Source organism: Homalodisca vitripennis, chromosome 4 (assembly GCF_021130785.1).
Source record: "Homalodisca vitripennis isolate AUS2020 chromosome 4, UT_GWSS_2.1, whole genome shotgun sequence".
NCBI classification, from domain to species: Eukaryota; Metazoa; Arthropoda; class Insecta; order Hemiptera; family Cicadellidae; genus Homalodisca; species Homalodisca vitripennis.
The window spans coordinates 62,151,580-62,163,428 of record NC_060210.1 but is presented as its reverse complement, the minus strand read 5'-3'; the positions used below and the strand labels follow the sequence as shown (position 1 = coordinate 62,163,428).

At 30.5% G+C, this 11,849-nt stretch overlaps 1 protein-coding gene across 1 annotated transcript; it reads left to right on the top strand.

Annotated features, from left to right (window-relative positions):
* Window positions 1-8,002: 8,002 nt before the first annotated feature.
* LOC124359378 (probable spore coat protein DDB_G0283555) lies at window positions 8,003-11,558 on the top strand. Its single transcript, XM_046812071.1, has 3 exons — window positions 8,003-8,176; window positions 10,429-10,486; window positions 11,221-11,558. Exons 1-3 carry the CDS (start codon window positions 8,078-8,080, stop codon window positions 11,460-11,462), a joined length of 399 nt encoding a protein of 132 aa, XP_046668027.1. The 5' UTR covers window positions 8,003-8,077; the 3' UTR covers window positions 11,463-11,558.
* Window positions 11,559-11,849: the final 291 nt, after the last annotated feature.

Below are 11,849 nucleotides of genomic sequence, written 5' to 3'. Positions count from 1 at the left end.
TTAATGGTCGTCTAAATACCCAAAATAAGGGCAGGTTTAGTTTTTGAGCTTTATACAACACTTATTGTTGTTATTACATAGTGTTGAGCAAAGAATAATCTTCAAAATTAAAAAAAAGTAAACTGTACGTTCGGGTATTTATAATATTTTGAACTGCTATTGCCTGTCTTATTTCTTAAAATGCTTGTTAGTTTTTTTAACTGAGATAAAACTATGGTAAAACCCTTTTTTATTATATGCTGAAGTATTGTGTAAGGGTTGGTAGCATTTCATAACACTGATGGATTGTACTAGCCAGTAGCCAAAATTACTTCTAGCTTTTGAGGACCTATAGTGGCTCGTACAGTTGCTCATCTGTACTGTATTATCATCTAATGGACAGTTATTCTACGAATTTAAGGAATCAATAGAAGTATTTTATAAGAAACTGCTTTTTGATAAAGAAAAGAGATTTTTAGATCATAATCACGGTTTATTAATAATGACACTTAATCATTAAGCAATATATGGGTATTCTCAAGTTATGAAATGTAAGAAACTGTGTAGATTGAAATTTCTAAATCTAATGTTTACAATTTTTATTGAGATGTAAAGTTTGATTCTTGCAAATACAGATGATTCAGTAAAAAACCATTTGAAATCTAACATTTCAAAACAATTTTTGACAGTTAATATAGCAGACTACATATACTGTATAGAAAATATAAAACACAACTCAATAAAGGACAGTATAAATGTAAATAGTGCCCGGTATCTTCCTTTTATACTTTTTATAAGGAGAAAGTAAAACAAGCACCAGACTCCAATACGTTGTGCAAGCCTGATTGTGATTCAAGGTTGGGACCAGCCATCGTGACATGTTCCTGTTCCTCTGATGTCTATCATCAGAGCTGTCTGCCAGCTGACAAGCCTACAATAGAACCACATCAGCTATCCTGTCCTGTCCTGTGTTTGTGTGTAATGACATGTAAACACGGACTCACTGACTAACCACACGAGCTGAGTTGCGTTAGAAAGTCTGTGGTATACTTTCTGTTATGTATTCATAAACAAGTATTTCTGCTTTCTTACTTGGTCTGGATTTCTAGAGATAGCGCTCTATTTTGAATCATTCCACATGTTTCAGATTACCATAATGACCACATAAATTTTGTTTAAACTAAACTCTATGAGAATTCCTCTAAATCAGGTTCTTGTTGTGCTGAACACATAATAAATACAATTTTATTAATGTAATTTACATAAGCAGGCAGTGAAAATGCCAGATTAAAGACATGTGTCTAAATTTCTATGATATTTCTAAATTTTAAAAAGAGAAAAGGAGTTCTATTTTAATAATTAAATGTACAAATCTGTTGACGAATACCCTGATAAAGTATCATGATGATTAGATTCACGAGCTCTTACTTAGCACTGCTGAACTAGTTGGGGTCTCATCTCATTCTTATGATCAGTTGCAGTAACTACCGTAACTTCATTACTCTTAAATTAATATATATATATATATTCTAATTTAAATTCATGAAATGTGCAATTGAATAATAAAATTATTAATATAACATACTCTTGTCAGAAAATAATAGTATTATATTAAACCCTTTGGGAAGAGTTGCACTGTCCTTTGCTATGAATACTTATTGGTCTCAATACTAAGTAATCTTGATACATGGCTAGGAATAGGGAATGTTTTTAGTGATTTTCCTAATTTTTTTTTTTATTGTTTCAAGAGTTTGAATTCTAGATGTAAGTTATTATAGGATGTTAATGTTCTCTACCAAAGGTTACTCTTGTAATGCATAGTGGTATTTTTTTTTCAAGATTCAAGATCTTTATTGGCCATTAAATAACATTTTCAGTTACAACAGGCTTCATCATGAAAAAACATTTCACATAAAAACTAATTTACTTACTACTAATTTAGTTACATTAACCAGATGTATTTTGTAACAGATAAAACATGTTGCACTTCATGTACTCGTCAACAGAATAAAAAGCTTTTGTCTTAAGCCAAGTTGAAATCCTTAATTTAAACTTATTAATCAGTAGTTCTCTTATAGCTAATGGTAGTTTATTGAATAATCTAGTTTGTTGGGAATTGTAACTAATATAAGTCCGAGTTAGTCTTACTTGAGGAACTACAAGATTATATCGAAACCTAGTGTTGTAATCATGTACTAACTCATGAGAGATAAAGGTGTGGATATTTTCTCTAACAAACACTAAATTCTGATATATATATATATATATATATATATATATATATATATATATATATATATATATAAATACAAGCAAGAGTCATTATTTTAAAATTACAAAAAGACTGTCTGCAGGACTCTTGATTAAAAAGATCTGCCATTAACCTGATTGCCTTTTTTTGCCACAAGAAAACTTTTTTGGAGACACCAGAGTTGCCCCATAGACGGGTACCATAACAAAGGTGTATATGAAACAGTCCAAAGTAGGTCATTAACAATGCTTCAAAATTAACACAGTACTTAAGTTTACATAGGAGAAAGATTACTCTAGAACGTTTTTTACAGATACCTTCCACATGTGGCCTCCAGCTAAGTTTACTGTCAAGTACAATCCCCAAGAGCTTAACAGGTTTAATGTAGTTATTGTCTAAATTTAAATTATTATTGTATGTAAAAATTATGTTTTGAGTCTTATTTTCATTTATAATAAGGTTGTTGGCTGAATACCAATCTTTAGCTTGTTGAAGAGCATTAATTAATTGTACATTAAGTTGCCACACATCCACATTAGAACAAAGAAGAGTTGTATCGTCTGCATAAAGTACAAACATAGATGAAACATTAACATGAAAATCATTTATAAAGACTAAAAACAAAAAAGGACCAAGTACAGAGCCTTGGGGAACACCTGCTACCACCTTCTGATACTGTGACAAAACATTGTTTACAGTTACCATTTGCATTCTATTTGGTAGGTAACTTTGAATAAACTTTAATTCTTTGTTTCTTACACCATAACAATTAAGTTTTTCGAAAAGAATAGAGTGAGTAACATCAAAAGCCTTTGTTAGATCTATAAGGGTAGAACCAATTACCTGTTTGTTTTCTAGACCACTAAGAATTGAATTTACTAGACATTCTTTAGCCTTAGCAGTAGAGTGATTTGGCCTAAATCCAAATTGGTTTTTGTACAGTAGATTGTTTTCCATAAAATATTTATATAATTGTTTAAACATACAGGTTTCTATTATTTTGCTAAGGGTTGGTACAGTAGTAATAGGTTTATAGTTCTCGGGCATTTCTTTTCGTCCTTTTTTAAAAATAGGTGTAACTTTACAGTATTTTGGACAGTCTGGGAATTCACTTACAATTAAGATTTGGTTTATAAGGCAGGTTAGGGGTGATAAGATTTCATCAACTATATTCTTAAAGACAAAATTGGAAAGGCCATAAATATCTTCACTCTTCAATACACTTAAGTCAATATTACTGCTGCTCTTACTTCACTAGTATTAAAAGCTTCCCAACTAAAGTTACTTGTAAAACAGTTTTGATGGCGAGAAAAGTTATGCAACAAATTACGGTAAGACAGAGTATTGGTATCAAAGTTCAAGCCAAGATTAACAGAAACATTTTCAAAATGATTGTTTAAAACATCAAGAGTTACTGGTACCATACTGTCTTTACTTTTGGATATAAAATCCTCTGCTTCCTTTCTGGTACTTCTAATATAAGTCACTTAGCCGTTTGGCAGCCAAAGTGTTTTACCTTATTCTAATTTGTGGCATTTTACAACACTGAAATTTAAAAAATGGTAACATTTACTCTAATTAAATATTATAATTGCTTGTAAACAAAATATTAAGATAGCTACATCAAATTCTTTAATTGAAATCAGTTTTTCCTCACATATCAATTTTACTCATTTTAATCCCTTATGCAAGAAGCACAAGAAACATTTATTGAAAGTTCTAACATAGTTATTTTAAACTAAAGTCTATTTCCTTGATACAAGAGGGATAATATTGGACAACACTATTATCGGACAACATAATGAATTCTCCGAAGGTCCAGAGAGGTTTTTATCCTGAGCTGTTCAGATCAAGGAGGCACTGAAGGTCTGACTCAAATTCAAGGTCACCCCACAATTGAAGCAATCCTCTAACGCCTCTTACAAGGAAACAACCATTCAGCCAATATCTTGGCCTCTTCCACCTCCACATGGTAATCATCACAGGGACAAACAGTTCAACACATTTCACCTCTGATTTTATGCCCTTTCTAATTAAGGTTGTTCTCATTAACAGGTTTGAACTGACTTTGAATATACAGTATGCACACCATTCTATAACATGATTAAATTCATTTGTTAAATATATGTGTTTGTGTAGCAAAGTAAACATTTTTGTGTATTATTTTGCATACAGAAGTATACAATTAACATGATAATTCTTTTAACAATAATAAGTTTATTTCCAATTATTTTAGTAAGAAATGTATATTGTCAGCAAATTTAAAATTGCGAATATATTTTGTGATTTATTTATATTCTCAATATATCTAAATTAATTCAGTAAAGATGTTCATTGTACAACTCACTTTCTAAACTTACATAATATACAGAAACATATGTGGCAATTATAGATACTTAAATCGTTTTGAATCAGCTTTTCTTCTCAGCTGAGAATTGACTTTTAAAAGGAAGGCTGAGAAAAAGAATGTTGAAGAATTGCAGTATGAGGAGGCTAAGTCTTATGGCTTGGATGTTACAGGACTGGACTAGTTCCTCTCCCTCCACAATTATCTGGGTTTCAGATAGAACAACTCTGACTGGCTGACTATGTAAACAATTTTAAAATTCAATATGATAATAAATAAGTTATTTTAAGGACACAGATCCAAGGATACAACTCTTCAAACATAAATAACCTGTCATTAACTTCTATCATCAATGTTTTTGAAATATTTTTAAAAGTTGCTTATTTGTTTGATATTGTTTTATATTCACTATCAAATCCTTTTTCAAGTAATATTATTAAATACTTGAAAGCTATGTTATGTTTTGTTATCTTTGCTGATATGTGAGTTTCAAAAATGGTCTATTTAATGAGGTCTGATTCTTAATTCAATAGAACTTTAGATGTGCCTTGAATACAGGTAAACAGCATAGGATCTAATATACGAGGGCTATCCAGAATGTAGATTACATTTCACTCTTTAGCCGCTAGGGGCAGGACTATCGTGGTCATTTTGATGTCAAGAGCATTTCTCTGTTCAATAGCTATCCAGCTATGCTAGTAAGAAGTTACTGTTGCTCCTTTTTTTACAATAACACTTTAAAATGTATGACACAATTGAAAATACCTTGGGTTGTGAAGTGATGTCGGTTATACAGTTTTTTTTTGGCTATGCACAATAAAATTTTGAGAGTTATCGCCAACTCTGTGAAGTTTGTAGGATCGATGTGATTACTGAAGGTGGATGGTGTCAGTGCTGCATTAAGTTTAAATATTGCTGGACTAATTATTGTGCATGATGACAAACGAAGTGGACGGCCAAGCATTGTGAAGTCGGTGAGAGGTTTAAAAAAGGCCACCGATTCACAATAACAGATCTCTCACTTTAGTTTTACTCAAAGTTCAAGGAGTTTATGACACGAAATTGTTATGCAGAAGTTAGGTTACTATAAATTTTGTACGAGATGTGTCCCGAACACAGACAGCAAATCAGATTCGAGAAGTCCTGGATGCTTTTAAGTAGGAGATGTTTTCATATCCGCCTCATACAGTCCGGACCTTGCACCCAACGACTACCACCTGTTTCCAGTAATGATGACCTGGTTTATGACACAGCGCTTTGATGACAACGTGAAACTGTGGGAGGGTGCGACTACTTGGTTGAAGTCTCAGGCAGCAGAATTTTGTAACAATTGGTATTTCAAAACTAGGTCACCACTATGATAAGTGCCTAAATTTGTACAGTGACTATTGAAAAATAGTATTTTAGTATCGTTTTTAAATGTAAATTTTTTTCTTGTACTTTGTTTTTTGTTTATATCAAAACGTAATCTACTTTCTTGATAGTTCTTGTATTTAGACACTGTGAAAGTCCATTTTTTTGTCTGTTACGACAGTTTTAAAAGTTAGGTAAGACAAGTTCTTTAAATTTGACTATTAGTAAGAAATGTCAACACAGTATTTCTTTCTCAAATGTAACACTTAAATCAAACAAGATTTTAAAATTTTCACCAAGAGAAATTGATTGTAATTGATTTGTAATTAAATTAAATTTAATTACAAAAAATTATGTATATTTATGTAGTAAAATAATGTTATATTAATTTTAGTGGGATTTATTTTTTGGTTATATATATCCCACTACATATTTTTCAAACTATAAATCACGTCTTAAAAATGTGCTTCAAAAGTGGTTCAAATTCGGTAAACATTACATTTTAAACTTCAAACTAGCAATTGACATTATAATGTCGATCTGACATGCACGTGTTTTGGCAGTTCATACAGTACATAGATCAATACGATCACAACTATTTATATACCATTTCAAACAGAAAGAATTGCTGATTTCAATAGTGAAATTCTGTTTGCTGTTTTGGCCACAGTGATGTCACAGTAACGTTATAAATCTTACCAGAAAGATCATCTTCATCTAGCCATTTTGAAAATTGTTGATATATTATGGGTATCGTTTATAGTGTTTGTTTAAAGCTTGTTGTAGCTTTGTTTTAGGCTATATTATGCCGAATTTTGGTACATTATGCAAATATTTAGTGTAAAAATTATATATTTTTTGTTAATTTTTTAAAATAATTGTATCCATAATAACAAATTTAGGTACATTCTACCACTGTTAAAAAATAAAACAATTTAGAAATTTGTTATTAATTTATTTATTGTTTTGTGGTTGATATAATTCTTTAAATTTTGGAGAATAATTGTACACATAGTAACAAATTTAGCCTTACATGTACTATTTGTGGTTTTTACATTACATATAATTTTTCTTCAAGAGAACCTAGATACCATTATATATTTACTGAAACTAGATTAAATGAAGAACAAATTGGCTATCTCAGATTCTAATATTTATAATATTATCACACATTGCCAGGGGCAGTCCCATACTTGTAATTTTTTTGTAATGTAATTTTTTGGTTAATGCATAATGTTTCTATACCGTAATTATCTTCACATTTTCCTAAGAAAAGATCATTTATTACACATATAGGTGTATAGTAAAAATGTTTTTTACTAATGTTTACAGTACAGGTACAAAACAGTCAAAAATTACCTGCCATCTGAGGAAAAATTAGTACCAATAGAGGTTTAAGAAGTAAAAAGCTATCAACTGTAACTGTGTTAGAGTACATATGTGGATTGTGTAATTTTAATTCAATGTACTCGTATGTCTTATTAGAATATCTTCAGATGTTTTCACTTTCCAACATTTTTTATTTTTAGGATTCGTAAACCCATGGCTTTGTTGGATAATACATAACCTTTATCACATAAAAATCATATTATTGGTTAAAAAAGACATTTTAAAAGCTCAGGAATTTAAGTTTTGGACCTTCATCTAAACCATGCTGTGTAATACAAAATAAAATAGATTTATTGTCCATTGACTTTTAAAAATGAGACATTAAAAAGTTACTGAATTTATGCGAATAATAACATAAACAATTAAAATAGATTAACTACAACTAGAGAATAACAACAGGCAAGTCTTGCATAAAAATTCACAAATCAAATAAAGATATTGTGCTTAAAACACTGTTATTTCCATTTAACCCTCAACAGAACATGAACAGATTAACCGCAATCAGTCTGTAACAAAAAAAAATAAGCCACTGAATCGTACAATAGACTCCAGCATTGAATATTAATTAACCTGATTACTTGACCTCTGACCATATGTGACAAAAAAGACAATTAGTGAGCAAGATTGTAATGCAACAATAACAATCAACAATGGATCATCTGGGCAGTGACCTGAGACAAAACAAGGTCAGTCAGCTGGTAGTTTGCCAGCAGCCTGCAGTCAGTACCTGGATCTGACCAGACCAGATCACATCCGCCATGGCTACAGTCAAGATCTGCCTGCTAGGCCTCCTCCTTGTCTTCTACATCACACAGTCCCTTGCACAACAGCAAGCTTGCTCTGCTGCCAATAAGAAAGTAGGTCAACAACAAAACCTTTTGCAACTTTGTGTAGTGAACATTATATGTTAATTTATTTTAAACCAATTATTAAGAAGTCCCAAATTTGTTTCACCATTTTAAGTTGGGTTTTTACAGAGTTCACTTTTTAAAGACTATTTACTAACCATAATAATAAGGAACACGACTTTCACTTCCAATACAGCATTGTGTTTGAAAAATGTGAGATCGATCAAAGAAAAGTCAGTCACTTGTGAGATTGGTAGATATTGATTGCTAAAACTGGTTTGGAATTAGTTTATAACTTTTTCATCTTAATTTTTATTATAAACAATTAGTAAATGTTCTTTTAATTTATTAATGTTGAGATAGCTGGCAAAAATTAAATTGTATGGTTTGTTTGTCACAAATAAAACATTGTAAGAGGAGGGGTATTAATCACTGCAGAAAAGTGGGATTGGGAGTGAAAAACAATTTTCCTTTTCAGATACAGTGAAAGAAAACCCTTTTGTTTTAGTTATTAATTGTTAGAACTTAAAGCAATTAAAAAATAACTGAAGCTTTGTTTAGGTAGACAATTTTATTGTGAAAACAAACTGATGTATTGAGTATAAATAAATATATCCATTTTAGCCATTAAATGGCATTTAAATCAAAATCCTTTAAAATTTGATTGATGAATGTTATTTATGAATAAGTATCATGCGTTCAAATTAAAGTATTCACTTTTTTACACATCCCCTTTTCATTAAAAAAGTACCGTACAAACTAAGTAACATAATGTATGCTTTACAAACAAAACTGCAACATAAATTATTTTAATTTAAACTTTAAATAAAATACCAACTAAAAAAATATTCTATACCTAAGTACATACATTTATGTACATACACATGATCTCATACTTGATACTGGTACTTTTGTTGTTCAACATACTTTGTCGGTGGTTCACCAGTGTATACTGATGTGATCTAATGAAATAAAAACCTACCTAACCTTATAAATTAATTGGAGCATTAAAAGTTTCAAAATATATATTTAAACAATAGGCATCAAAAATCTTTCTTTTTGTTGTTTTACTACTCAATTTTCGAATTAAGTACTATTAATTAAGTAGGATTTTAATATGCTGATTCTAGTGTGAGTTCATATAGCCGTCCATGTATGTGTTAGTCTAGGTTAATTTCTTTCAAGGTAGCAGTCAATAGAATATTATGCCAGGTTTCTTTCTAGAATTTACAATGCTTGATGTACCAATATTTACTGTTTGTAAATGCTATTTAATTATTATAATCATTACATGGCCTTAAAATCAAGAAAGGATTGTTTAATTTTTTTAAGTGGAAAATTAATTAAACGTTAGTTAAATAGAATATTTGTTATTATAAGTTGCTTTGCTGCAAGAACCTATTTTCAAGTTATTGTTGTTCAAATTCGAATTGTTAAAATCTTAAATCAGAACATTGTTGAAATTATGGCCTAGGGGTTGTGCAAAATAAAGAAGGAAGAAAATTAATCGAGGTAGTCTATTCTTAAAGTTATTCAAATTAATTTTATTATTATTCGTCTCATTTCATATCCAGTATTCTTCGTCTCCTAAACCCCAGTGCCCATGCTACTTGTGCTCAACTAGGTTTGGTATTTTGAAATCTAAATTTTTTAGTCAAACAAAAGTTTAAATTAAAAGACAATTTAGAAAAATAATAGTGACATTTGTAATATGTTGCATGGATATAAATATTAATATTTCATTAAAACAAGTACCGTGCTAATAATTAACTACAGTGAACATTAAAATTGAAAAACTCATTTGTAAAACAAAGAAATTAGTTCGTGAATCATAAATATGCTATTCAATCAAACAAATGTTTCCGATTTTTGTTTATGTAATGTTACAGTCTGTGCAAAATTGTCACTTAATTAGGTACCTAAGGATGAAATGTTCATTTTGTTACCTAGTTAAACCTTCTAATGTTTCTTCACAAATTAATTTTATTTATTACTTATTTTAATGGGGTTCAGCTGGACAGAGGCATTGCCATTTTTCACAAATTTCAAGTGCAAAAATGTTGGTTTAGTTTGTGATGTCTTAAATTGCAAAAAGGGGATTACTATGTACTGTATTTACTTAGGATAAGGGTTGAGTGTTTGCTTTTTGAAGAAGGATAAGTAATCTTTTATTGTATGGTCCCATAAAAGTTTCCTTTATTTTGGTTATAGTTGTCTTAATCAATTCATTCATATAAATTTATTATATTATTGTATTGCAGTGTGCAGCTCAAGGTGAATGTTGCTCCAAGTGCTGCTTGGGAACCAAATGTGTGGACGGTAAGTTAACTTACTACGTCCTTGAGACTTGAGCTATACAGTTTCCAATGTGTTAAAATAATATGTTATGTTTGTATGTAAATGTGAAGTATTTATCTTCAACCATATACATTCTTGAGATCCTGGAGAGACTGTAGTCAGCTGCAGTACAGTTACCAAAATCCTTGAATTTTCGACAGAACCTAAAGCTGTAGTTCTCCAATGGTTGTTATTGCTACTCATTAAAATATGTTTTTTATATTTCAAAATCTTAATGTGGTAACTGGCAAACAACCATTCCAGCACAGTTGCTTTACTTTGGGGACTATGAAATTAACTAAGTCAAATTCTTACCAAACTCGTATAACAGCCAAAGACAATGTCAGATTTCTTAAGTAGACTAAATTCTGAATATGGTTAAAACCATATTAAACCACAATTCTGTATTACATGCAAATCCACCTTGATGAACCTCTATTACTGCTGGTTAATATTTTAACATTCATATTTACTAAATATATGTTGTTTTGTTTTGCAATTTTTTTGTCAAGGATGAAATATTGATATTAAATTCAGAATTTTATAATTACTTATATCATTATTATTCTATAGTACTGTTTTATATTCTTATTTTATATTACTAGTTCTTATGTCAGGAAAAATAGAGGCAATAAAGTGACAATACAGTGAATATTATATTCATAAATAATAACTTGCCACTTAAACTGTATAAAACTCGCATTTTCCTCCTGCAGTCAACCAGTGTGCTCCCAAGTGTCCTGCCGATCTGGAGTTCAAGTGTAAGTCTGCTGCGGAGGAATGTTTTTTGAAGCCTGTAGCCAACTGCTCCAAGCCGCCTTGCAAGCCCGAACCTGCCTGCCGTTACATTCCTCCATGCAATCGCCTCACTTGCCCCAAGGGCAAGCACTGTGTAGACATCGGAGGGACTCCCCCAACAGCCGCCTGCTCACCCGACCCTAAGCCTACTACTAATTAGTTATAGCCATCGATGAAGTCAACAGAGTCGTCAAAGTTTGTCTGTAATTCTGTTGTGCTTTTATACTCATTACATAGTAAATATTGCCTCACATGATTAATTTTTTTCCATCTACTTTCCTAAATATTTTTCTTATGTAATGTTTAAATTTATTATAGTTTCAATTTTTCATATTCATATTTGTGTATTGTACAAAATAATAGGATCATAAAAACAAATTAGGATTAGTGATTTAAAAAAATGTTTACAGAGTAATAAACACAAGGTTATTATTTACTGTCAGCGTGAAGCACTGTAATTACTGTTTTAATGCACTGTTCTTAATAAAACAAACGCTAATTATTAAAAATTAATACTTTCTGTTTAAAACAAACTATATCAAATGTC

Bases quoted from the DNA above. Each gene is read 5' to 3' on its own strand.
- LOC124359378 (XM_046812071.1), top strand. From the start codon at position 8,078: ATGGCTACAGTCAAGATCTGCCTGCTAGGCCTCCTCCTTGTCTTCTAC. The intron at 8,177-10,428 runs GTAGGTCAACAA...ATTGTATTGCAG, and splicing joins GCTCTGCTGCCAATAAGAAA to TGTGCAGCTCAAGGTGAATG. The intron at 10,487-11,220 runs GTAAGTTAACTT...TTCCTCCTGCAG, and splicing joins GGGAACCAAATGTGTGGACG to TCAACCAGTGTGCTCCCAAG.